Source organism: Phocoena phocoena, chromosome 2 (assembly GCF_963924675.1).
Source record: "Phocoena phocoena chromosome 2, mPhoPho1.1, whole genome shotgun sequence".
In the NCBI taxonomy this organism is placed as follows: Eukaryota; Metazoa; Chordata; class Mammalia; order Artiodactyla; family Phocoenidae; genus Phocoena; species Phocoena phocoena.
The window spans coordinates 170,668,076-170,695,790 of record NC_089220.1 but is presented as its reverse complement, the minus strand read 5'-3'; the positions used below and the strand labels follow the sequence as shown (position 1 = coordinate 170,695,790).

Here is a 27,715-nt window from a genome sequence, read left to right as displayed (position 1 = left end):
TTAGCCTTTGTAATTCATTAGTTTGGAAGAGGTTGACATTTTATCGCTGCTGATTTTCCTTTCTTGTCCCTCAACATGTTGACCTAGATTCTTAGTTTTGTCTAATCTCACAGACTCTCTTGCTGAGTTACGTTTTATTACTTTAAAGTATAAAACATTCATTAACGTAATTGATAAATCCTTTTATTTAGATCATGGGATAGATTAGGAAAAACAAACAAAATTTATGGGTTATAATAAGAAAGAGATAACAATCAGAATGAAAATAGAATGGGTAATTTTGAATCTGGCAGAAGAAAACGGAGCTATCCAACAGGAGGTGAAGGGGAGGAAAAAGCATGGCACGTTGAAAACGCGCAGGTGGTGGCACAAGTTCTATTAGAACAGTTATTGCTACGAATATGAATGAATTTTCTTCAACCCTGGATCAAAAGACAAATTCTTGGTTTAGGCTAAAAAAAAAAAAAAATGATCCACCAGTCTTGGTCTACAAGAGACATAAATTACTCTAAAGGAAAAATGCAGGTTAAAGGGGAAAAAACAAAAAGGAAAAAATATAATGAACAATTAGAAGCTAAACATGCCAGAGTGGCAACTTTTATATCATACAGAGATTGAAGGCAAAAAAAAATATCATAAGCCTCAAAGAAGATGTTATTTACTATTAAAAGGAACAACCTTTTAATAGTATCAAGAAGATATGAACATAAATGCAATTGACAAAGTAGCCTCAACCTGGATACAGTAATACCTGACCACCCAGAGCTTGATCAGAGGAAGAACCACGAGGAGTAGATAGCATTAGAGTTTGTGATATGGATTAAACCGTCAGTAATTGGGGGTGCTGGCAGAGAAGTCTGAACAAGCATCACCAAGAATGTTTGATGTCTGATTGCTGGCAGCTTTCAGCTCCCACCTCCACTTGCCCCACATCTGGGCAAACTGATTTAAAAAAAAAAAGCCTGCCCCTTCCTTGGCGCCTACATGGATTTCAAACATGCAAGCCCAGGCCCACCCTGTAACCACAATAAAAACCAGGCCACCTGCTCCCATTTTCTCAGGTCACACAAACCACTTCCTCCCAGCCTGGTTTCTACCCTGCTCCCCCCAGATAGTCCCACAGCGAACATACTGCAGTGTTTTCACACTCTCTTGGTTCATGTGTGGCATCTTCAGTCTTAGCCTCTGATCTGTCAGTTGGGTGGGATCCGTCCCCCCTCTGCAGAGGGATACAACAGCAAGGCTGTAACCTTGGCCTTGGTATTAGGCCTGAAGTTACTGTGGGTCAGTCTGGCCAGCAGTCAGGAAGGAAAGCTGAAAAAGAAGGAGAGAAGAGCAGAGATAGGCTGGAGTCCACAGGGACAAATGGGGACCCATGTCTGCCTCCCACTCCTTGGTCACTGAGTTCCACACACGTGGCCCAGGGCTCCAAGAAGCTCGGGAGGATACCCAGCGGAAGACGGAGCTGCCGCCGTGCTGCCCATGTCAGTGAGGTAAGCCAACAGATCAACAGCGTACCTGAGCTGTTATAATTTCTGGTGCCTTTCAGAGCATTGAAAAATGGCTGCTGGTTCACTTCTGCCTTCCAAATCTCACACAGGTGTTTCTTGTGGCCACTGCTAACCTGGAAGTGTACGCGGAAGGGGCTTGTAGGATCATTCCAGGTCAGCTGAGTGGATGTAGTTCAAGGCCACCTCATAATCTAAGGGAGAAAGGGGCAACTCAACAGTGGTAGCTGGAGAGCTTACCAGACCACTCTCAGAAGCTGAGAGATGAAGGAGACAGGAAGTAACTGAATATACAGAAGATTTAAATGGCGTAATTAACACATGCGAACCAATCGAAACACAGAGCTTTAAACCGAACAGAGAAGAGATCTTTGGGTAAACTTGGAATGTTTATCAAAACTGAGCATGTACTACGTCACTAAAGAAGTTTCAAGAAATCCTAGTGATCTGTTCTTTTACCATAATACAATGATGTTGGAAATCAGACATACAAGGAGAGTTAAAATCATCCCATACATATGGGAGCTAAATGCATACCACAGCAACTCTAGGTTAAAGAGAAAATTGTAAAGAAAAACATACAATACTTAGGACTGATGGACAATGAAAGTGTGACATGTCAAAGTGTGTGGAGCACAGCTAAGTTAGTACTTGAAGGGAAATTGAGAGCATTAAATGCATTTCTTAGAAAACAGACTGGAACTAAATGGAATAAGTCTTTGACTCAAGAAGAACGAAAAGGAGCAACAAAGCAAACCTAAGGATATGTGAAAGAAGAAAATAATAGAGAGAAAAGGACGGGTTAGTGATATAGAGACTAACGACCACAGAAGATAAAAGGGAAGATTAACAAAAGTAAAAGCTGCTTTCTAGAGAAATAGAGGTAAATTTAGGGACTTCCTGGTGGTCCAGCGGTTAAGACTCTGTGCTTCCAATGCAGGGGATGCGGGTTTGATTTCTGGTTGGGGAACTAAGATCCCACATGCCGCACAGTGTGGCCAAAGCAAAGAAACAAAACAAACAAAAGAAAACAAAACGAAATAGAGATAAATCTTGCCAAGATCGATTAAAAGAACAAAGATGCATATAAAAATACAGAATGATAAAAAGGAAAATACCTATTAATAATAGCAGTGCCTTGTCTTGAAAATTAATACGATAGTATATTCAGTAATTTAGACACAGTGGATAAATACTGGAAAAGTAGGAAAACACCAAATTGAGGGAAGAAAAGTAGACCACTTGAATAAAGAAGTAGGCGTCAAAGACATTAAAACAGTTTTCAAAGATCTCTTCTTCAAAAAAGCCCCACACCCAGATGGTTTTATAGGTGCGTTTTGCCAAATGTTCAAAGAACAAATGATCCCTATCGTAGGAGAGACTAAAAAGATAAGCTGCTCAACGTCACTGGCAGAATGGATAGTGATAGTAAATGGGGGAAAAAAGGCCATTTCACGTGTGAATATCCTAATTAAGGTCATAGCTGACTGAATCTCACAGTATTAAAAAATAGTGTATCATGAATGCAGTGTGTTTATTCCAGAAATGCAAGGATATTTTCACACCTGAATTTCAGTCACTGTAAATCTTATGACATCAGTGGGCTAAAAAGGTGGGAAATTCTGTTTATTCATCAGCTACTTACTGGATGCCTCTCTATGCTCCTCACTCTTCTAGTAAAATGTGCACGTACACTCCGACCTTTTCATAGCAGCTCAAATCTGTGAATTAGGCCAACACACCATGGACTGATGGCAGACTGTGTTCTGCAGCAGAAAACCTAAACACATAGAATACATGGGGAGGTGAAGGGAGGAAAATTGAATTCATAGATGTAGAACTGCTGTGTCTGAGGATGTGGAAGTTTATAAGGCGTTCAATCCATATTGCCACATCAACTTCAGGAAAGGTACTGTATTAGCTTTATCGTGTTTTGGGGCTGTTAAACCATTATTATAGTGAAATCAGAAATTGTTCCACAGAGAGTCTGTAACGTCTCTTAGTTCCCTTTCTGTGTTTGAGATGGCAAAGGCATATAAAGCCACGAAAACCCATGAAAATGTATAATGCAATGTATACGTGACCTCTTATTTTATTTTAATAGATATCCATTGAAATTGAAACTCCTACCCAGATATCTTTAGTCGATGAAGCGTCAGGCGAGGTAACTAAATATTAAATACTGTGTTTTTAAAAATTATTATTATCTCAGCATTAAATGATTGTTTATCTTTCTCCTTGATTTGATTGCTCATGTAACCAGGAACAAAATTTATAGTAAATGAGTGAGTTTGTAGGGAAAAAACGTTTGTGATGTATTTATTTTCTGCATCTGAAGGACTGGACCATGTGGGAACTGCTTCTGTTTAGTATCACATGCTAACTGTAGGAGCTCCATAGAAATGATGTTACCATACAGTGTGATTGTCACATTTATTAAGTTTATTATAATGTTCAGGATATAAAACCGTGCTTGATGTTTTTGCAGCAAATTTATGTATATTGTGATTTTCTTTTCTGAATCATTTTCGTATTCAAGAAAAAGACATCGTCCAAGTGGATCCAATTTATTTTTTTGTCCTTAAATTTAGAGGCAGGTACTTTTGTGTTGTGCATTTATCTTTTTTAATAGTAAGTGGGAGTACCAGCCCACCTTTTCTGTATTTATTTATTTTTATCTCATAATTATACCTAGGGCTAGGCGGTGTTTTCCTATCTTATGGCAAATCTAGTTAATATTTGTTCCGTAGCCCCATTAGAACCTGCTCTGTGGACACGTTTAACTCTGAAGGGTGTCCTTGGTGGTGTGACTGTGATGGGACAGGGGCTGACATTTCACATGTCCTCCCTGGAGGAGATCAGGCATTGGAGTACTTCTAGACTTACTGTCCTGAGGGAGGGGAAGGGGATGGCCTGAACCTTCCTAAATACCATCCTGAGCTCGGTTAGCTGACACTTTTGGGGATATGCTGTCAGTGCCCGGTGGCCTGTAATGTGTGTTGGTGAAAGCCTTTCTCAGAATCGGGCACTGGGCGGCAGGTAGCTCTTGGTGAGCTGAGTCCAGCCACCCCGCTCTTGTCCTTTCCATTTCTGCTCTCCCACTGAGACTTGTGTGTCTCCAGCTCCAACCAGCGAGAAAGCCCCTTCTAAAGGGCCTTTGGAACGAACGATGTCAGACATCCAGGGGGAGTTACCATGGTCGAGTGGGGAGCTGACGCATCCAGAGCTCTGCCCCACCACGTACTGAGCCCCGAGAGGCTGTAGTGCCCATGAGGCTCCGCCTAACAGGACAGTACAGCGTGCTGCATGGTGACTTGGGACCAGGCTGCATCAGACTTTTTTTTTTTTAACTGTCCATGCGGCTTGCAGGAACCTAGTACCCTGACCAGGGATTGAACCCGTGCTCCCTGCAGTGGAAGCGTGGAGTTCTAACCACTTGACTGCCAGGGAATTCCTTTTTATTTTTATTTTTTTAAATAACAGCTTTATTGAGACATAATTCACATACCGTACCATTCACCCCAGTTAAAGTACACTATTCAATGGCTTTTAGTGTATTCACAGAGTTGTGTATCCATCACCACAATCAATTTCAGAATATTTTCATTGCCCAGAAAGAAATACGGGACCCTGTTTCTCCCTCCCCCCAGCTCCTGGCCACTGCTAGTCTAGTGTAAGTCTCTATGGATTTGCCCATTCTGGACATCGTATTTAAATGGACTCATGCAGTATGCGGTCTTTCGTGACTTCTTTCACTTTGCATAATGCTTTCAGTGTTTATCCATGCTGTAGGATGTATCAGTTCTTCATTTCTTTTTTTGGCCAAAGAATATTCCATCGTATGGCTAGACCACATTTTGCCGGTTCAATCGTCAGCCAATAGACACTTTGGCTGCTTCTACTCTGGCTAGTGTGAATAATGCTGCGGTGAACATTCGCATTTTGTGTGGACCTAAGTTTTCGCGTCTCTCGCGTGTATACCCAAGAGTGGAATTGCTGTGTCACACTGTGACTCTACGTTTAACCATTTGTTTGTGGGTGAGGATTCCACTTGTTTCCGGGGTTTGGAGAGTGGGGAAATGAGGAGAAAGGCACACCACGTTCTTGGGAAGTAGTTGTGTGTGTTGTATTCAGGAGGGCTTTGTTTAGCTGGGTCCTAATGATAACTTGTATGATTATTATTTTCTTCTTTTATTTTCTTTTTAGAAGGAAGAGATTGTTGTGACTCTCTTACCAGCTGGTCATTGCCCAGGATCAGTTATGTAAGCGGGCTCATCTATTTTGCCCATTTATTTTGTGTAGATATGTATTATATTTGTAGAAATAAACTTGTAGGGTCTAGAAAATAACCTGTACAGGGAGGTTCGCGTCTTATGATGGCAATTCCTGTAATCTTTGCTTCCAAATTGAACTTGGGGGACTGAGGTGCAGGTCACGTTCGAAACGTGGCTTTCTTACAGTGGAAGTCTTCAGTAGCAGTCTTTCCACTGGCTTTGCATTTTCCCATCACATGGATTTTGCCAAGTGCTTCCTGCAGCTCATTTTTCTCATGAGCAGGGATGATCTCAGTACACAGTGGAAGGTGCTGATGTATTTCAGAGGACATTTCTTGCAAACTCAGCGATATCTCCATCATGTTATTATTTTCCCCCTTTGGGAAGAGGTGCAGCCACGTGCCTGCTGTGGGTTTAGTGCTGTGGAAGTCCACTGTCATAGCGGCTGTGCTTGGCAGGCAACATGGGCTGTGGGTTTAGTGCTGTGGAAGTCCACTATCATAGCGGCTGTGCTTGGCAGGCAACATGGGCTGTGGGTTTAGTGCTGTGGACGGTCCACTACCATAGCGGCTGTGCTTGGCAGGCAACATGGGCTGTGGGTTTAGTGCTGTGGAAGTCCACTATCATAGCGGCTGTGCTTGGCAGGCAACATGGGCTGTGGGTTTAGTGCTGTGCAAGTCCACTACCATAGCGGCTGTGCTTGGCAGGCAGCATGGGCTGTGGGTTTAGTGCTGTGGAAGTCCACTATCATAGCGGCTGTGCTTGGCAGGCAACATGGGCTGTGGGTTTAGTGCTGTGGAAGTCCACTACCATAGCGGCTGTGCTTGGCAGGCAACATGGGCTGTGGGTTTAGTGCTGTGGACGGTCCACTATCATAGCGGCTGTGCTTGGCAGACAACATGGGCTGTGGGTTTAGTGCTGTGGAAGGTCCACTATCATAGCGGCTGTGCTTGGCAGGCAACATGGGCTGTGGGTTTAGTGCTGTGGAAGGTCCACTATCATAGCGGCTCTGCTTGGCAGACAACATGGGCTGTGGGTTTAGTGCTGTGGAAGGTCCACTATCATAGCGGCTGTGCTTGGCAGGCAACATGGGCTGTGGGTTTAGTGCTGTGGAAGTCCACTATCATAGCGGCTGTGCTTGGCAGGCAACATGGGCTGTGGGTTTAGTGCTGTGGAAGTCCACTACCATAGCGGCTGTGCTTGGCAGGCAACATGGGCTGTGGGTTTAGTGCTGTGGAAGTCCACTGTCATAGCGGCTGTGCTTGGCAGGCAACATGGGCTGTGGGTTTAGTGCTGTGGAAGTCCACTGTCATAGGGGCTGTGCTTGGCAGGCAACATGGGCTGTGGGTTTAGTGCTGTGGAAGTCCACTACCATAGCGGCTGTGCTTGGCAGGCAGCATGGGCTGTGGGTTTAGTGCTGTGGAAGTCCACTACCATAGCGGCTGTGCTTGGCAGGCAGCATGGGCTGTGGGTTTAGTGCTGTGGACGGTCCACTACCATAGCGGCTGTGCTTGGCAGGCAACATGGGCTGTGGGTTTAGTGCTGTGGACGGTCCACTACCATAGCGGCTGTGCTTGGCAGGCAACATGGGCTGTGGGTTTAGTGCTGTGGAAGTCCACTATCATAGCGGCTGTGCTTGGCAGGCAACATGGGCTGTGGGTTTAGTGCTGTGGACGGTCCACTACCATAGCGGCTGTGCTTGGCAGGCAACATGGGCTGTGGGTTTAGTGCTGTGCAAGTCCACTACCATAGCGGCTGTGCTTGGCAGGCAACATGGGCTGTGGGTTTAGTGCTGTGGACGGTCCACTACCATAGCGGCTGTGCTTGGCAGGCAACATGGGCTGTGGGTTTAGTGCTGTGGAAGTCCACTATCATAGCGGCTGTGCTTGGCAGGCAACATGGGCTGTGGGTTTAGTGCTGTGGACGGTCCACTATCATAGCGGCTGTGCTTGGCAGGCAACATGGGCTGTGGGTTTAGTGCTGTGCAAGTCCACTACCATAGCGGCTGTGCTTGGCAGGCAACATGGGCTGTGGGTTTAGTGCTGTGGAAGTCCACTATCATAGCGGCTGTGCTTGGCAGGCAACATGGGCTGTGGGTTTAGTGCTGTGCAAGTCCACTACCATAGCGGCTGTGCTTGGCAGGCAGCATGGGCTGTGGGTTTAGTGCTGTGGAAGTCCACTACCATAGCGGCTGTGCTTGGCAGGCAACATGGGCTGTGGGTTTAGTGCTGTGGACGGTCCACTACCATAGCGGCTGTGCTTGGCAGGCAGCATGGGCTGTGGGTTTAGTGCTGTGGAAGTCCACTGTCATAGCGGCTGTGCTTGGCAGGCAACATGGGCTGTGGGTTTAGTGCTGTGGAAGTCCACTATCATAGCGGCTGTGCTTGGCAGGCAACATGGGCTGCGGGTTTAGTGCTGTGGACGGTCCACTACCAAAGCGGCTGTGCTTGGCAGGCAACATGGGCTGTGGGTTTAGTGCTGTGCAAGTCCACTACCATAGCGGCTGTGCTTGGCAGGCAGCATGGGCTGTGGGTTTAGTGCTGTGGACGGTCCACTACCATAGCGGCTGTGCTTGGCAGGCAACATGGGCTGTGGGTTTAGTGCTGTGGAAGTCCACTATCATAGCGGCTGTGCTTGGCAGGCAACATGGGCTGTGGGTTTAGTGCTGTGGAAGTCCACTACCATAGCGGCTGTGCTTGGCAGGCAGCATGGGCTGTGGGTTTAGTGCTGTGGAAGTCCACTATCATAGCAGCTGTGCTTGGCAGGCAACATGGGCTGTGGGTTTAGTGCTGTGGAAGTCCACTATCATAGCGGCTGTGCTTGGCAGGCAGCATGGGCTGTGGGTTTAGTGCTGTGCAAGTCCACTACCATAGCGGCTGTGCTTGGCAGGCAGCATGGGCTGTGGGTTTAGTGCTGTGGACGGTCCACTACCATAGCGGCTGTGCTTGGCAGGCAGCATGGGCTGTGGGTTTAGTGCTGTGGAAGTCCACTACCATAGCGGCTGTGCTTGGCAGGCAACATGGGCTGTGGGTTTAGTGCTGTGGACGGTCCACTACCATAGCGGCTGTGCTTGGCAGGCAACATGGGCTGTGGGTTTAGTGCTGTGGAAGTCCACTACCATAGCGGCTGTGCTTGGCAGGCAGCATGGGCTGTGGGTTTAGTGCTGTGGACGGTCCACTATCATAGCGGCTGTGCTTGGCAGGCAACATGGGCTGTGGGTTTAGTGCTGTGGACGGTCCACTACCATAGCGGCTGTGCTTGGCAGGCAGCATGGGCTGTGGGTTTAGTGCTGTGGAAGTCCACTACCATAGCGGCAGTGCTTGGCAGGCAGCATGGGCTGTGGGTTTAGTGCTGTGGAAGTCCACTGTCATAGCGGCTGTGCTTGGCAGGCAACATGGGCTGTGGGTTTAGTGCTGTGGAAGTCCACTACCATAGCGGCAGTGCTTGGCAGGCAGCATGGGCTGTGGGTTTAGTGCTGTGGAAGGTCCACTATCATAGCGGCTGTGCTTGGCAGGCAGCATGGGCTGTGGGTTTAGTGCTGTGGAAGTCCACTACCATAGCGGCTGTGCTTGGCAGGCAACAATGGCTGTGGGTTTAGTGCTGTGGAAGTCCACTACCATAGCGGCAGTGCTTGGCAGGCAGCATGGGCTGTGGGTTTAGTGCTGTGGAAGTCCACTGTCATAGCGGCTGTGCTTGGCAGGCAACATGGGCTGTGGGTTTAGTGCTGTGGAAGTCCACTATCATAGCGGCTGTGCTTGGCAGGCAACATGGGCTGTGGGTTTAGTGCTGTGGAAGTCCACTATCATAGCGGCTGTGCTTGGCAGGCAGCATGGGCTGTGGGTTTAGTGCTGTGGACGGTCCACTACCATAGCGGCTGTGCTTGGCAGGCAGCATGGGCTGTGGGTTTAGTGCTGTGGAAGTCCACTATCATAGCGGCTGTGCTTGGCAGGCAACATGGGCTGTGGGTTTAGTGCTGTGGAAGTCCACTATCATAGCGGCTGTGCTTGGCAGGCAACATGGGCTGCGGGTTTAGTGCTGTGGACGGTCCACTACCAAAGCGGCTGTGCTTGGCAGGCAGCATGGGCTGTGGGTTTAGTGCTGTGGAAGGTCCACTACCATAGCGGCTGTGCTTGGCAGGCAGCATGGGCTGTGGGTTTAGTGCTGTGGGCGGTCCACTACCATAGCGGCTGTGCTTGGCAGGCAACATGGGCTGTGGGTTTAGTGCTGTGGACGGTCCACTACCATAGCGGCTGTGCTTGGCAGGCAGCATGGGCTGTGGGTTTAGTGCTGTGGATGGTCCACTACCATAGCGGCTGTGCTTGGCAGGCAGCATGGGCTGTGGGTTTAGTGCTGTGGAAGTCCACTACCATAGCGGCTGTGCTTGGCAGGCAACATGGGCTGTGGGTTTAGTGCTGTGGACGGTCCACTACCATAGCGGCTGTGCTTGGCAGGCAACATGGGCTGTGGGTTTAGTGCTGTGGAAGTCCACTATCATAGCGGCTGTGCTTGGCAGGCAACATGGGCTGTGGGTTTAGTGCTGTGCAAGTCCACTACCATAGCGGCTGTGCTTGGCAGGCAGCATGGGCTGTGGGTTTAGTGCTGTGGAAGTCCACTGTCATAGCGGCTGTGCTTCGCAGGCAACATGGGCTGTGGGTTTAGTGCTGTGGAAGTCCACTATCATAGCGGCTGTGCTTGGCAGGCAACATGGGCTGTGGGTTTAGTGCTGTGGACGGTCCACTACCATAGCGGCTGTGCTTGGCAGACAACATGGGCTGTGGGTTTAGTGCTGTGGAAGGTCCACTATCATAGCGGCTGTGCTTGGCAGGCAACATGGGCTGTGGGTTTAGTGCTGTGGAAGTCCACTATCATAGCGGCTGTGCTTGGCAGGCAACATGGGCTGTGGGTTTAGTGCTGTGGAAGTCCACTACCATAGCGGCTGTGCTTGGCAGGCAGCATGGGCTGTGGGTTTAGTGCTGTGGAATTCCACTATCATAGCAGCTGTGCTTGGCAGGCAACATGGGCTGTGGGTTTAGTGCTGTGGAAGTCCACTATCATAGCGGCTGTGCTTGGCAGGCAACATGGGCTGTGGGTTTAGTGCTGTGGAAGTCCACTATCATAGCGGCTGTGCTTGGCAGGCAGCATGGGCTGTGGGTTTAGTGCTGTGGACGGTCCACTACCATAGCGGCTGTGCTTGGCAGGCAGCATGGGCTGTGGGTTTAGTGCTGTGGAAGTCCACTATCATAGCGGCTGTGCTTGGCAGGCAACATGGGCTGTGGGTTTAGTGCTGTGGAAGTCCACTATCATAGCGGCTGTGCTTGGCAGGCAACATGGGCTGCGGGTTTAGTGCTGTGGACGGTCCACTACCAAAGCGGCTGTGCTTGGCAGGCAACATGGGCTGTGGGTTTAGTGCTGTGCAAGTCCACTACCATAGCGGCTGTGCTTGGCAGGCAGCATGGGCTGTGGGTTTAGTGCTGTGGACGGTCCACTACCATAGCGGCTGTGCTTGGCAGGCAGCATGGGCTGTGGGTTTAGTGCTGTGGAAGTCCACTACCATAGCGGCTGTGCTTGGCAGGCAACATGGGCTGTGGGTTTAGTGCTGTGGACGGTCCACTACCATAGCGGCTGTGCTTGGCAGGCAACATGGGCTGTGGGTTTAGTGCTGTGGAAGTCCACTATCATAGCGGCTGTGCTTGGCAGGCAACATGGGCTGTGGGTTTAGTGCTGTGCAAGTCCACTACCATAGCGGCTGTGCTTGGCAGGCAGCATGGGCTGTGGGTTTAGTGCTGTGGAAGTCCACTGTCATAGCGGCTGTGCTTCGCAGGCAACATGGGCTGTGGGTTTAGTGCTGTGGAAGTCCACTATCATAGCGGCTGTGCTTGGCAGGCAACATGGGCTGTGGGTTTAGTGCTGTGGACGGTCCACTATCATAGCGGCTGTGCTTGGCAGACAACATGGGCTGTGGGTTTAGTGCTGTGGAAGGTCCACTATCATAGCGGCTGTGCTTGGCAGGCAACATGGGCTGTGGGTTTAGTGCTGTGGAAGTCCACTATCATAGCGGCTGTGCTTGGCAGGCAACATGGGCTGTGGGTTTAGTGCTGTGGAAGTCCACTACCATAGCGGCTGTGCTTGGCAGGCAGCATGGGCTGTGGGTTTAGTGCTGTGGAAGTCCACTATCATAGCGGCTGTGCTTGGCAGGCAGCATGGGCTGTGGGTTTAGTGCTGTGGACGGTCCACTACCATAGCGGCTGTGCTTGGCAGGCAGCATGGGCTGTGGGTTTAGTGCTGTGGAAGTCCACTACCATAGCGGCTGTGCTTGGCAGGCAACATGGGCTGTGGGTTTAGTGCTGTGGACGGTCCACTACCATAGCGGCTGTGCTTGGCAGGCAACATGGGCTGTGGGTTTAGTGCTGTGGACGGTCCACTACCATAGCGGCTGTGCTTGGCAGGCAGCATGGGCTGTGGGTTTAGTGCTGTGGAAGTCCACTATCATAGCGGCTGTGCTTGGCAGGCAACATGGGCTGTGGGTTTAGTGCTGTGGACGGTCCACTATCATAGCGGCTGTGCTTGGCAGGCAGCATGGGCTGTGGGTTTAGTGCTGTGGAAGTCCACTACCATAGCGGCAGTGCTTGGCAGGCAGCATGGGCTGTGGGTTTAGTGCTGTGGAAGTCCACTGTAATAGCGGCTGTGCTTGGCAGGCAACATGGGCTGTGGGTTTAGTGCTGTGGAAGTCCACTACCATAGCGGCAGTGCTTGGCAGGCAGCATGGGCTGTGGGTTTAGTGCTGTGGAAGTCCACTGTCATAGCGGCTGTGCTTGGCAGGCAGCATGGGCTGTGGGTTTAGTGCTGTGGAAGTCCACTACCATAGCGGCTGTGCTTGGCAGGCAACATGGGCTGTGGGTTTAGTGCTGTGGAAGTCCACTACCATAGCGGCAGTGCTTGGCAGGCAGCATGGGCTGTGGGTTTAGTGCTGTGGAAGTCCACTGTCATAGCGGCTGTGCTTGGCAGGCAACATGGGCTGTGGGTTTAGTGCTGTGGAAGTCCACTATCATAGCGGCTGTGCTTGGCAGGCAACATGGGCTGTGGGTTTAGTGCTGTGGAAGTCCACTATCATAGCGGCTGTGCTTGGCAGGCAACATGGGCTGTGGGTTTAGTGCTGTGGAAGTCCACTATCATAGCGGCTGTGCTTGGCAGGCAGCATGGGCTGTGGGTTTAGTGCTGTGGACGGTCCACTACCATAGCGGCTGTGCTTGGCAGGCAGCATGGGCTGTGGGTTTAGTGCTGTGGAAGTCCACTACCATAGCGGCTGTGCTTGGCAGGCAGCATGGGCTGTGGGTTTAGTGCTGTGGAAGTCCACTGTCATAGCGGCAGTGCTTGGCAGGCAACATGGGCTGTGGGTTTAGTGCTGTGGAAGTCCACTATCATAGCGGCTGTGCTTGGCAGGCAGCATGGGCTGTGGGTTTAGTGCTGTGGACGGTCCACTACCATAGCGGCTGTGCTTGGCAGGCAACATGGGCTGTGGGTTTAGTGCTGTGGAAGTCCACTACCATAGCGGCTGTGCTTGGCAGGCAGCATGGGCTGTGGGTTTAGTGCTGTGGAAGTCCACTGTCATAGCGGCAGTGCTTGGCAGGCAACATGGGCTGTGGGTTTAGTGCTGTGGAAGTCCACTACCATAGCGGCTGTGCTTGGCAGGCAGCATGGGCTGTGGGTTTAGTGCTGTGGAAGTCCACTACCATAGCGGCAGTGCTTGGCAGGCAACATGGGCTGTGGGTTTAGTGCTGTGGAAGTCCACTATCATAGCGGCTGTGCTTGGCAGGCAACATGGGCTGTGGGTTTAGTGCTGTGGAAGTCCACTACCATAGCGGCTGTGCTTGGCAGGCAACATGGGCTGTGGGTTTAGTGCTGTGGAAGTCCACTGTCATAGCGGCTGTGCTTGGCAGGCAACATGGGCTGTGGGTTTAGTGCTGTGGAAGTCCACTACCATAGCGGCTGTGCTTGGCAGGCAGCATGGGCTGTGGGTTTAGTGCTGTGGAAGGTCCACTATCATAGCGGCTGTGCTTGGCAGGCAACATGGGCTGCGGGTTTAGTGCTGTGGACGGTCCACTACCAAAGCGGCTGTGCTTGGCAGGCAACATGGGCTGTGGGTTTAGTGCTGTGCAAGTCCACTACCATAGCGGCTGTGCTTGGCAGGCAGCATGGGCTGTGGGTTTAGTGCTGTGGACGGTCCACTACCATAGCGGCTGTGCTTGGCAGGCAGCATGGGCTGTGGGTTTAGTGCTGTGGAAGTCCACTACCATAGCGGCTGTGCTTGGCAGGCAACATGGGCTGTGGGTTTAGTGCTGTGGACGGTCCACTACCATAGCGGCTGTGCTTGGCAGGCAACATGGGCTGTGGGTTTAGTGCTGTGGAAGTCCACTATCATAGCGGCTGTGCTTGGCAGGCAACATGGGCTGTGGGTTTAGTGCTGTGCAAGTCCACTACCATAGCGGCTGTGCTTGGCAGGCAGCATGGGCTGTGGGTTTAGTGCTGTGGAAGTCCACTGTCATAGCGGCTGTGCTTCGCAGGCAACATGGGCTGTGGGTTTAGTGCTGTGGAAGTCCACTATCATAGCGGCTGTGCTTGGCAGGCAACATGGGCTGTGGGTTTAGTGCTGTGGAAGTCCACTATCATAGCGGCTGTGCTTGGCAGGCAACATGGGCTGTGGGTTTAGTGCTGTGGAAGTCCACTACCATAGCGGCTGTGCTTGGCAGGCAGCATGGGCTGTGGGTTTAGTGCTGTGGAAGTCCACTATCATAGCGGCTGTGCTTGGCAGGCAGCATGGGCTGTGGGTTTAGTGCTGTGGACGGTCCACTACCATAGCGGCTGTGCTTGGCAGGCAGCATGGGCTGTGGGTTTAGTGCTGTGGACGGTCCACTACCATAGCGGCTGTGCTTGGCAGGCAACATGGGCTGTGGGTTTAGTGCTGTGGACGGTCCACTACCATAGCGGCTGTGCTTGGCAGGCAGCATGGGCTGTGGGTTTAGTGCTGTGGAAGTCCACTATCATAGCGGCTGTGCTTGGCAGGCAACATGGGCTGTGGGTTTAGTGCTGTGGACGGTCCACTACCATAGCGGCTGTGCTTGGCAGGCAGCATGGGCTGTGGGTTTAGTGCTGTGGAAGTCCACTACCATAGCGGCTGTGCTTGGCAGGCAGCATGGGCTGTGGGTTTAGTGCTGTGGAAGTCCACTATCATAGCGGCTGTGCTTGGCAGGCAACATGGGCTGTGGGTTTAGTGCTGTGGAAGTCCACTATCATAGCGGCTGTGCTTGGCAGGCAGCATGGGCTGTGGGTTTAGTGCTGTGGACGGTCCACTACCATAGCGGCTGTGCTTGGCAGGCAACATGGGCTGTGGGTTTAGTGCTGTGGAAGTCCACTACCATAGCGGCTGTGCTTGGCAGGCAGCATGGGCTGTGGGTTTAGTGCTGTGGAAGTCCACTGTCATAGCGGCAGTGCTTGGCAGGCAACATGGGCTGTGGGTTTAGTGCTGTGGAAGTCCACTACCATAGCGGCTGTGCTTGGCAGGCAGCATGGGCTGTGGGTTTAGTGCTGTGGAAGTCCACTACCATAGCGGCAGTGCTTGGCAGGCAACATGGGCTGTGGGTTTAGTGCTGTGGAAGTCCACTATCATAGCGGCTGTGCTTGGCAGGCAACATGGGCTGTGGGTTTAGTGCTGTGGAAGTCCACTACCATAGCGGCTGTGCTTGGCAGGCAACATGGGCTGTGGGTTTAGTGCTGTGGAAGTCCACTGTCATAGCGGCTGTGCTTGGCAGGCAACATGGGCTGTGGGTTTAGTGCTGTGGAAGTCCACTACCATAGCGGCTGTGCTTGGCAGGCAGCATGGGCTGTGGGTTTAGTGCTGTGGAAGGTCCACTATCATAGCGGCTGTGCTTGGCAGACAACATGGGCTGTGGGTTTAGTGCTGTGGAAGGTCCACTATCATAGCGGCTGTGCTTGGCAGGCAACATGGGCTGTTGGTTTAGTGCTGTGCAAGTCCACTACCATAGCGGCTGTGCTTGGCAGGCAGCATGGGCTGTGGGTTTAGTGCTGTGGACGGTCCACTACCATAGCGGCTGTGCTTGGCAGGCAGCATGGGCTGTGGGTTTAGTGCTGTGGACGGTCCACTACCATAGCGGCTGTGCTTGGCAGGCAACATGGGCTGCGGGTTTAGTGCTGTGGAAGTCCACTGTCATAGCGGCTGTGCTTGGCAGGCAACATGGGCTGTGGGTTTAGTGCTGTGGAAGTCCACTACCATAGCGGCTGTGCTTGGCAGGCAACATGGGCTGTGGGTTTAGTGCTGTGGAAGTCCACTATCATAGCGGCTGTGCTTGGCAGGCAACATGGGCTGTGGGTTTAGTGCTGTGGAAGTCCACTATCATAGCGGCTGTGCTTGGCAGGAAACGTGTGCTGTGGGTTTAGTGCTGTGGAAGTCCACTACCATAGCGGCTGTGCTTGGCAGGCAGCATGGGCTGTGGGTTTAGTGCTGTGGAAGTCCACTGTCATAGCGGCTGTGCTTGGCAGGCAACATGGGCTGTGGGTTTAGTGCTGTGGAAGGTCCACTATCATAGCGGCTGTGCTTGGCAGACAACATGGGCTGTGGGTTTAGTGCTGTGGAAGGTCCACTATCATAGCGGCTGTGCTTGGCAGACAACATGGGCTGTGGGTTTAGTGCTGTGGAAGGTCCACTATCATAGCGGCTGTGCTTGGCAGACAACATGGGCTGTGGGTTTAGTGCTGTGGAAGTCCACTGTCATAGCGGCTGTGCTTGGCAGGCAACATGGGCTGTGGGTTTAGTGCTGTGGAAGGTCCACTATCATAGCGGCTGTGCTTGGCAGACAACATGGGCTGTGGGTTTAGTGCTGTGGAAGGTCCACTATCATAGCGGCTGTGCTTGGCAGACAACATGGGCTGTGGGTTTAGTGCTGTGGAAGGTCCACTATCATAGCGGCTGTGCTTGGCAGACAACATGGGCTGTGGGTTTAGTGCTGTGGAAGGTCCACTATCATAGCGGCTGTGCTTGGCAGGCAACATGGGCTGTGGGTTTAGTGCTGTGGAAGGTCCACTGTCATAGCGGCTGTGCTTGGCAGGCAGCATGGGCTGTGGGTTTAGTGCTGTGGAAGGTCCACTATCATAGCGGCTGTGCTTGGCAGACAACATGGGCTGTGGGTTTAGTGCTGTGGAAGGTCCACTATCATAGCGGCTGTGCTTGGCAGGCAGCATGGGCTGTGGGTTTAGTGCTGTGGAAGTCCACTATCATAGCGGCTGTGCTTGGCAGACAACATGGGCTGTGGGTTTAGTGCTGTGGAAGGTCCACTGTCATAGCGGCTGTGCTTGGCAGGCAGCATGGGCTGTGGGTTTAGTGCTGTGGAAGGTCCACTATCATAGCGGCTGTGCTTGGCAGGCAACATGGGCTGTGGGTTTAGTGCTGTGGAAGTCCACTATCATAGCGGCTGTGCTTGGCAGACAACATGGGCTGTGGGTTTAGTGCTGTGGAAGGTCCACTATCATAGCGGCTGTGCTTGGCAGACAACATGGGCTGTGGGTTTAGTGCTGTGGAAGGTCCACTATCATAGCGGCTGTGCTTGGCAGGCAGCATGGGCTGTGGGTTTAGTGCTGTGGAAGGTCCACTATCATAGCGGCTGTGCTTGGCAGACAACATGGGCTGTGGGTTTAGTGCTGTGGAAGGTCCACTATCATAGCGGCTGTGCTTGGCAGACAACATGGGCTGTGGGTTTAGTGCTGTGGAAGGTCCACTATCATAGCGGCTGTGCTTGGCAGGCAACATGGGCTGTGGGTTTAGTGCTGTGGAAGGTCCACTATCATAGCGGCTGTGCTTGGCAGACAACATGGGCTGTGGGTTTAGTGCTGTGGAAGGTCCACTATCATAGCGGCTGTGCTTGGCAGGCAACATGGGCTGTGGGTTTAGTGCTGTGGAAGTCCACTATCATAGCGGCTGTGCTTGGCAGACAACATGGGCTGTGGTTTTAGTGCTGTGGAAGTCCACTACCATAGCGGCTGTGCTTGGCAGGCAACATGGGCTGTGGGTTTAGTGCTGTGGAAGGTCCACTATCATAGCGGCTGTGCTTGGCAGGCAACATGGGCTGTGGGTTTAGTGCTGTGGAAGTCCACTATCATAGCGGCTGTGCTTGGCAGGCAACATGGGCTGTGGGTTTAGTGCTGTGGAAGTCCACTGTCATAGCGGCTGTGCTTGGCAGGCAACATGGGCTGTGGGTTTAGTGCTGTGGACGGTCCACTATCATAGCCTCTGTGCTTGGCAGGCAGCATGGGCTGTGGGTTTAGTGCTCTGGAAGTCCACTACCATAGCGGCTGTGCTTGGCAGGCAACATGGGCTGTGGGTTTAGTGCTGTGGAAGTCCACTATCATAGCGGCTGTGCTTGGCAGGCAACATGGGCTGTGGGTTTAGTGCTGTGGACGGTCCACTACCATAGCGGCTGTGCTTGGCAGGCAACATGGGCTGTGGGTTTAGTGCTGTGGAAGTCCACTACCATAGATGCTGTGCTTGGCAGGCAGCATGGGCTGTGGGTTTAGTGCTGTGGAAGTCCACTATCATAGCGGCTGTGCTTGGCAGGCAACATGGGCTGTGGGTTTAGTGCTGTGGAAGTCCACTATCATAGCGGCTGTGCTTGGCAGGCAACATGGGCTGTGGGTTTAGTGCTGTGGAAGTCCACTACCATAGCGGCTGTGCTTGGCAGGCAACATGGGCTGTGGGTTTAGTGCTGTGGAAGTCCACTGTCATAGCGGCTGTGCTTGGCTGGCAACATGGGCTGTGGGTTTAGTGCTGTGGAAGGTCCACTATCATAGCGGCTGTGCTTGGCAGACAACATGGGCTGTGGGTTTAGTGCTGTGGAAGTCCACTACCATAGCGGCTGTGCTTGGCAGGCAGCATGGGCTGTGGGTTTAGTGCTGTGGAAGTCCACTACCATAGCGGCTGTGCTTGGCAGGCAACATGGGCTGTGGGTTTAGTGCTGTGGAAGGTCCACTATCATAGCGGCTGTGCTTGGCAGGCAGCATGGGCTGTGGGTTTAGTGCTGTGGAAGTCCACTATCATAGCGGCTGTGCTTGGCAGGCAACATGGGCTGTGGGTTTAGTGCTGTGGAAGTCCACTACCATAGCGGCTGTGCTTGGCAGGCAACATGGGCTGTGGGTTTAGTGCTGTGGAAGGTCCACTATCATAGCGGCTGTGCTTGGCAGACAACATGGGCTGTGGGTTTAGTGCTGTGGAAGGTCCACTATCATAGCGGCTGTGCTTGGCAGGCAACATGGGCTGTGGGTTTAGTGCTGTGGAAGTCCACTATCATAGCGGCTGTGCTTGGCAGGCAACATGGGCTGTGGGTTTAGTATATATTTGCTTTCTTAGGATTTTGTCTGAGACTTAGAAGTCACTGAGGTCTGTACCCTTTGCAGGTTTTTATTTCAGGGCAACAATGGGACCGTCTTGTACACGGGAGACTTCAGATTGGCAAAAGGAGAAGCTGCCCGAATGGAGCTTCTGCACTCCGGGGGCAGGTACTCTGGGCTTTACGTAATTTTTGAATGTTAAGGCTGCACTGTTTTAAAGGTTTTATTGTTCTCCCCCCTCCCCCCAAATATGAGCCTTTGTTTCTATTAGAAATCTAACTCGATTATAATAATATTTGTAACATTAAAGCAAACTTTTCCTCTTGAAACGAGGTAATGGTGACATTCCGTGTGCTGACTGCGGTAGTAGTTACGTGAATTGGTCACAATTCTGAACCACATATGCAAAACCTGTGTTATTTTGTTATATGGAAATCATTTCCTGACAAATTTGTTAATAAAAAAAAAATTCCAAATGGAACATCCATTTGGATGTCTTAGATTTTCTCTCTCTAACGAAGAGTTTAGATTTTATCCATATTTTATTTCCCATGAGGTGAGTCACACCCCTTGTTTCATTTTTGTTTTCAGAGTGAAAGACATCCAGAGTGTGTACTTAGACACGACTTTCTGCGATCCGAAATATTACCAAATTCCTAGTCGGGTACGTCTCCCTGGAGCACGGCCCGCATTTCTTAGAGGGAAGCTTGTGAGATTACAGATTGCATGGTGATTGTCTCCATTTGCGTGAATATCTGGGAATCCTGAGAATGGAAAAGCGTTAACTGCCTTTGAACCTTCCTGCCCAGGAGGAGTGTCTGCACGGGATCCTGGAGCTGGTTCGCAGCTGGATCACGCGGAGTCCATACCACGTAGTGTGGCTGAGCTGCAAGGCCGCCTACGGGTACGAGTATCTCTTCACCAACCTCAGCGAGGAGTTCGGAGTCCAGGTGCCTGACGGCTCTTTCTTTCCTCTTGGTCCTGTCCATCCTCCCAACTCTGCCTTTTCCCTCCTTCCCCCTTTCCCCCCAAAGCACCCCCTGCCAGACTGGAAACCGTGACAGCCTTTGTCGTCTTTGTTTATTCGCTTCCTCTTGGGAGGAATTGACAGTGGGAAGAGCCCTTTGGTGAAAAGTCCCCTAAAGGAAGTAGTTTTTCAAAACTGTGGGTCATGAAATAAATTCAGTGTTTGTGACCAGCAATGAGAATAAAATTGAACTAGGAAATATCTGAGTGTATTGCCTACAGTCAGAATAAACATTGTCTTGTGAAAATTTATGTGGGGAATCAGACACGTACATATCTAGATCTTCCTCAACTTAACCACAGGGCTACGGCCCAATAAATGCATCGTAAGTTGAAAATCTCATTGAGTCAAAATGTATTTAAATACCCCTGACCCACTGAACACCATAGCTTAGCCTCAGCTACCTTAAACCTGCTCAGACTTGAGGACACGGGGAGGGGGAAGGGGAAGCTGGGACGAAGTGAGAGAGTGGCATGGACATATATGCACTACCAAATGTAAAATAGACAACTAGTGGGAAGCAGCCACATAGCACAGGGAGATCAGCTCGGTGCTTTGTGACCACCTAGAGGGGTGGGATAGGGAGGGTGGGAGGGAGACGCAAGAGGGAAGGGGATATGGGGATATATGTATACATAGAGCTGATTCACTTTGTTGTACAGCAGAAACTAACGCGACATTGTAACGTAATTACACTCCAATAAAGATGTAAAAAAAAAAGTGCTCACAACACTTGGATTAGTCTACAGTTGGGCAAAATCACGTAACGCAAAGCCTATCTTACAGTAAAGTGGGGAGTGTCTCGTGTAATTTATTGAGTGCTGTAGTGAAAGTGAAAACCAGAATGGTTGCCTGGGTCCAGAACAGTGGTCGGTGTGTGGACGGTGGCCGTTCACCCGCGTGATCGCGTGGCTCACTGGGGCGGCAGCTTGCTGCGGTGCTGACCAGCATCACGAGAGAGGATCATACCGCCAGCTCAGGAAAAGATCGTAACTCAAAATCCGAAGTCCGTTTTCTACTGGATGCATATTGGTTTCTCACCATCGCAAAGCTGAATAATCCTGGGTCGAGCATCCCAAGTTGGGACCGTCTGTACATACATGCTGCGTATGCATCCTCGGTTGCCATGGAAACATATTTCTTACTGGGGGTCATGGCCAGAAGTGTGTGAAGAACACTGTCCTGAGGCACTGAGCCCCCTCCCCATGGACGATTCACATCAGGTCAGGCTGGGAGCCAGTGTTCACCCGTCCCTTCCAGGTGGCTCGATGCTGGGCTCTCAGGACCCCGGGCAGCCGGGTGAGCATGCCAAGTGCTTCCTGCAGCGCCCACTTCCCATGAGAGGAGATGGAGTTTTGGTGGCGACTCTGGACAAAACGAAACGCTGGAACGAGTCGGACATTTAAATTCTACTTCATTCGTCAACTTTTACTATCTATCCCCCAGCTAACAGACTTGTGCTAAGAACTTAACACTTACATACAACGTAATTTAGTAAAACTGAAAAGATTTAGTGCTTCTGCATTTGCAATTTTAAAAATTCCTCCCTCCCTCCCTAAGCCCTTACTTCCTAAGCCATTCTTTCCTTAATTTCTTCCTTCCTTAAGTTTTTGTGTCCAAATGTTTTTGGTGTAAAGCTGCCGATTCTCCATTTTGGGAAGGACTTGCTTTCATTCTGAGATTGTCGTTCTTATGTTTTTTGGTGTTCAAACGGTCCTTTAAATTAAAATCACAGTGGTGATAGGTTGTGTGTGTGCACACATTTTACTATTTGCTTTTTTTTTTTTCTCACGTCCTCTCTTGGCAAAATATAAAGGTAGCAACCACTTACGAGTCCCAAATTTGTTTTGTGAATTTTAGTGGTGTGTGAAATCGAAAAGACTGGAAGCTCCTCCAGCTCTGAGGCCTCATAGGGAGAAACCCTGGGCTGAGGAGGGGTCCAGGGATGGAGGTGGGGGAAGAGAAAGCAGGCCTTAGGAAGGTGACCCCGGAGGCACCCCAGAGTGAGCCCTCTTTCAAGTCTCTTAATCCCTCTGTAGGGGTTAGAAACAATTCTAGAGAAGGAATTTTAAAAGGGAGAACAGTGAGGTTTTTTAATTTAAAAATTTATTTATTTATGTCCATGCTGGGCAGCATGCGGGATCTTTGTTCCCCGACCAGGGATCGAACCTGCGCCCCCTTGCAGTGGAAGCGTGGAGTCTTAACCACTGGACCACCAGGGAAGGCCCTGGTGAGGTCTTTTGATAGAGGGACCTAAGAGATGATTTATGGCAACCTTTTCAAGCATCTTCATTTTTGTGAGGATGAAAGTTTCTCCCTGTTTCTCTGTACATCTCAGAATTTGCCGCTTTTATATCCTTCTTAGGCCAGAAAAGTCAATTCCTTGTTACTTCTTGTTACTCATTAGTAAACAGGTAGTGAGAGGAATAAGGATAAGTTACAGGATATCACAGGATAAGTAAGAAGTCATGCTCGGGTTCTTTTTTAATTTATTTATTTACTTTTGGATCTGTTGGGTCTTCGTTGCTGCACGCGGGCTTTCTCTAGTTGCGGCGAGCGGGAGCTGCTCTTTGTTGCCGTGCACAGGCTTCTCATTGCGGTGGTTTCTCTTGTTGCAGAGCACAGGCTCTAGGTGCGTGGGCTTCAGTAGTTGCAGTACGCAGGCTCAGTAGTTGTGGCTCACGGGCTCTAGGTGCGCGGGCTTCAGTAGTTGTGGCGCACGGGCTTAGTTGCTCTGCGGCATGTGGCATCTTCCAGGACCAGGGCTCGAACCTGTGTCCCCTGCATTGGCAGGCGGATTCTTAACCACTGCTCCACCAGGGAAGTCTCATGCTCGGGTTCTTGCTATAGCTGTCTTGGTATTAATTACCACAGCGATTTAACATTATTCTAAAGTGTTTTGTTATTCAGACTTCAAAATGAGCATACTTTTTTGAGGAGTGCTATTTCATTATCCTTGTATTAATTTAAGTACTTGCTGTTTACTCAAAACTACCCAGAAAACGATTCAAGTAAAACCGACATGTGGGTTTTAACAATTTAAAACGTATTCGCTTTAAAATTCTAAAGGTGGCTGAGGTTTGTTTTGTTTTGTTTTGCTTTTTTGCATCTGCCCTCCTCCTTTTCATCCAATAACAAGGTGTGTGGAAAGGGAGGACCTGGGTCTCCACTTCCTCGTCCCACTGGCCTCCCTCTCCCCCAGCTGCCCGTATGCAGCGTGTTGTGTGTGTCTTCATGAGCAAGTGATTCATTTGTTTAGTATTTTATTTTATTTATTTTTTGGCTGTGCCTCATGGCTTGCGGGATCTTAGTTCCCTGACCAGGGATCAAACCCGGGCCCCGGCAGTGAAAGTGCCAAGTCCTAACCACTGGACCGCCAGGGAATTCCATGAGCAAGTGATTCTTGATTGTTCTCTGCAGTACACCCCGTATTTAGAATAAAGCTTGACATAGAGCAGGTGCACAATAAATGTGAATCGAATGACTCTTGATGGATCGATCCAATGAAATCCACCAGCCGAGTCGCCAGACTTCATTACCACCCACAACGGGTGGTAACGCAGACTGCTGGAAATGGGATCTCAGCGTCCTGCGTTGAAATAGCTGAAAACTAGGCTTCGAAGAAGAAGAAAGACTTAGTTTTAACTGGATGATTTGCCCTTGCCTAATTACCCCTAACACTTTATTTACAGGAAATACAATTCCAATAATGTGCTTTATTTGTATTGTTTTCCTCAGGTTCACGTGAATAAACTAGACATGTTTCAAAACATGCCTGACATTCTTCATCATCTCACAACAGACCGTGACACTCAGATCCATGCGTGTCGGCATCCAAAGGTATGTGGTGAAGTGTTTCTCTTATTGTTTGTGTGATCCATGAAAAACAGAATTTTAGGTCCAGAAGGAATCTCAAATTCCATTTTGTTGGCTCTTCAATTTACAAACGTAAAAACTGAGGCTGAGATCTTGTTCATAGATCAATGTCATGCAACTACACATCACTGTATTCCATTACCGTAAACTTCCTAATTAGGAAACAGACACAGATGTTCAGTACTTTTAATTTTTTTTTACATCTTTATTGGAGTATAATTGCTTTACAATGGTATGTTAGTTTCTGCTTTATAACAAAGTGAATCAGTTATACATATACATATGTTCCCATATCTCTTCCCTCTTGCGTCTCCCTCCCTCCCACCCTCCCTATCCCACCCCTCTAGGTGGTCACAAAGCACCGAGCTGATCTCCCTGTGCTATGTACCTGCTTCCCACTAGCTATCTGTTTTACGCTTGGTAGTGTATATATGTCCATGCCACTCTCTTGCTTTGTCACAGCTTACCCTTCCCCCTCCCCATATCCTCAAGTCCATTCTCTAGTAGGTCTGTGTCTTTATTCCTGTTTTACCCCTAGGTTCTTCATGACATATTTTTCCCTTAAATTCCATATATATGTGTTAGCATACGGTATTTGTCTTTCTCTTTCTGACTTACTTCACTCTGTATGACAGACTCTAGGTCCATCCACCTCATTACAAATAGCTCAATTTCGTTTCTTTTTATGGCTGAGTAATATTCCATTGTATACATGTGCCACATCTTCTTTATCCATTCATCTGATAATGGACACTTAGGTTGTTTCCATCTCTGGGCTATTCTAAATAGAGCTGCAATGAACATTTTGGTACATGACTCTATTTGAATTATGGTTTTCTCAGGGTATATGCCCAGTAGTGGGATTGCTGGGTCATATGGTAGTTCTATTTGTAGTTGTTTAAGGAACCTCCATACTGTTCTCCATAGTGGCTGTACCAATTCACATTCCCACCAGCAGTGCAAGAGGGTTCCCTTTTCTCCACACCCTCTCCAGCATTTATTGTTTCTAGATTTTTTGATGATGGCCATTCTGACTGGTGTGAGATGATATCTCATTGTAGTTTTGATTTGCATTTCTCTAATGATTAATGATGTTGAGCATTCTTTCATGTGTTTGTTGGCATTCTGTATATCTTCTTTGGAGAAATGTCTATTTAGGTCTTCTGCCCATTTTTGGATGGGGTTGTTTGTTTTTTTGTTATTGAGCTGCATGAGCTGCCTGTAAATTTTGGAGATTAATCCTTTGTCAGTTGCTTCGTTTGCAAATATTTTCTCCCATTCTGAGGGTTGTCTTTTGGTCTTGTTTATGGTTTCCTTTGCTGTGCAAGAGCTTTGAAGTTTCATTAGGTCCCATTTGTTTATTTTTGTTTTTATTTCCATTTCTCTAGGAGGTGGGTCAAAAAGGATCTTGCTATGATATATGTCATACAGTGTTCTGCCTATGTTTTCCTCTAAGAGTTTGATAGTTTCTAGCCTTACATTTAATTCTTTAATCCATTTTGAGCTTATTTTTGTGTATGGTGTTAGGGAGTGATCTAATCTCATACTTTTACATGTACCTGTCCAGTTTTCCCAGCACCACTTATTCAAGAGGCTGTCCTTTCTCCACTGTACATTCCTGCCTCCTTTATCAAAGATAAGGTGACCATATGTGTGTGGGTTTATCTCTGGGCTTTCTATCCTGTTCCATTGATCTCTCTTTCTGTTTTTGTGCCAGTACCATACTGTCTTGATTACTATAGCTTTGTAGTATAGTCTGAAGTCAGGGAGCCTGATTCCTCCAGCTCCGTTTTTCTTTCTCAGGATTGCTTTGGCTATTCGGGATCTTTTGTGTTTCCATACAAATTGTGAAATTTTTTGTTCTAGTTCTGTGAAAAATGCCAGTGGTAGTTTGATAGGGATTGCATTGAATCTGTAGATTGCTTTGGGTAGTAGAGTCATTTTCACAATGTTGATTCTTCCAATCCAAGAACATGGTATATCTCTCCATCTATTTGTATCATCTTTAATTTCTTTCATCGGTGTCTTATAATTTTCTGCATACAGGTCTTTTGTCTCCTTAGGTAGGTTTATTCCTAGATATTTTATTCTTTTTGTTGCAGTGGTAAATGGGAGTGTTTTCTTGATTTCACTTTCAGATTTTTCATCATTAGTGTATAGGAATGCAAGAGATTTCTGTGCATTAATTTTGTATCCTGCTACTTTACCAAATTCATTGATTAGCTCTAGTAGTTTTCTGCTAGCATCTTTAGGATTCTCTATGTATAGTATCATGTCATCTGTAAACAGTGACAGCTTTACTTCTTCTTTTCCAATTTGGATTCCTTTTATTTACTTTTCTTCTCTGATTGCTGTGGCTAAATCTTCCAAAACTATGTTGAATAAGAGTGGTGAGAGTGGGCAACCTTGTCTTCTTCCTGATCTTAATGGAAATGCTTTCAGTTTTTCACCATTGAGGATGATGTTGGCTGTGGGTTTGTCATATATGGCCTTTATTATGTTGAGGAAAGTTCCCTCTATGCCTACTTTCTGGAGGGTTTTTATCATAAATGGGTGTTGAATTTTGTCAAAGCTTTCTCTGCATCTATTGAGATGATCATATGGTTTTTCTCCTTCAGTTTGTTAATATGGTGTATCACGTTGATTGATTTGCGTATATTGAAGAATCCTTGCATTCCTGGAATAAACCCCACTTGATCATGGTGTATGATCCATTTAATGTGCTGTTGGATTCTGTTTGCTAGTATTTTGTTGAGGATTTTTGCATCTATGTTCATCAGTGATATTGGCCTGTAGTTTTCTTTCTTTGTGACATCCTTGTCTGGTTTTGGTATCAGGGTGATGGTGGCCTCGTAGAATGAGTTTGGGAGTGTTCCTCCCTCTGCTATATTTTGGAAGAGTTTGAGAAGGATAGGTGCTACCTCTTCTCTAAAAGTTTGATAGAATTCTCCTGTGAAGCCATCTGGTCCTGGGCTTTTGTTTGTTGGCAGATTTTTAATCACAGTTTCAATTTCCGTGCTTGTGATTGGTCTGTTCATATTTTCTATTTTTCCTGATTCAGTCTTGGCAGATTGTGCATTTCTAAGAATTTGTCCATTTCTTCCAGGTTGTCCGTTTTATTGGCATAGAGTTGCTTGTAGTAATCTCTCATGATCTTTTGTATTTCTGCAATGTCAGTTGTTACTTCTCCTTTTTCATTTCTAAGTCTATTGATTTGAGTCTTCTCCCTTTTTTCTTGATGAGTCTGGCTAATGGTTTATCAATTTTCCTTATCTTCTCAAAGAACCCGCTTTTAGTTTTATTGCTCTTTGCTATCGTTTCCTTCATTTCTTTTTCATTTATTTCTGATCTGATTTTTATGATTTCTTTCCTTCTGCTAACTCTGGGGGTTTTTTGTTCTTCTTTCTCTAATTGCTTTAGGTGCAAGTTTAGGTTGTTTATTCGAGATGTTTCCTGTTTCTTAAGGTAGGATTGTAGTGCTATAAACTTCCCTCTTAGAACTGCTTTTGCTGCATCCCATAGGTTTTGGGTCATCGTGTCTCCATTGTCATTTGTTTCTAGGTATTTTTTAAATTTCCTGTTTGATTTCTTCAGTGATCACTTCGTTATTAAGGAGTGTATTGTTTAGCCTCCATGTG

General features: G+C 48.7%; 1 protein-coding gene across 1 annotated transcript in view; it reads left to right on the top strand.

Annotated features, from left to right (window-relative positions):
* Window positions 1-27,715, top strand: part of DCLRE1C (DNA cross-link repair 1C) — a 62,395-nt gene that overhangs the window by 16,728 nt on the left and 17,952 nt on the right. Inside the window, exons 4-9 of the mRNA XM_065900173.1 lie at window positions 3,613-3,672; window positions 5,715-5,770; window positions 19,241-19,342; window positions 19,766-19,838; window positions 19,984-20,124; window positions 23,940-24,041. Coding sequence (XP_065756245.1) covers window positions 3,613-3,672; window positions 5,715-5,770; window positions 19,241-19,342; window positions 19,766-19,838; window positions 19,984-20,124; window positions 23,940-24,041 — 534 coding nt within the window. The remainder of the gene's footprint in view (window positions 1-3,612; window positions 3,673-5,714; window positions 5,771-19,240; window positions 19,343-19,765; window positions 19,839-19,983; window positions 20,125-23,939; window positions 24,042-27,715) is intronic.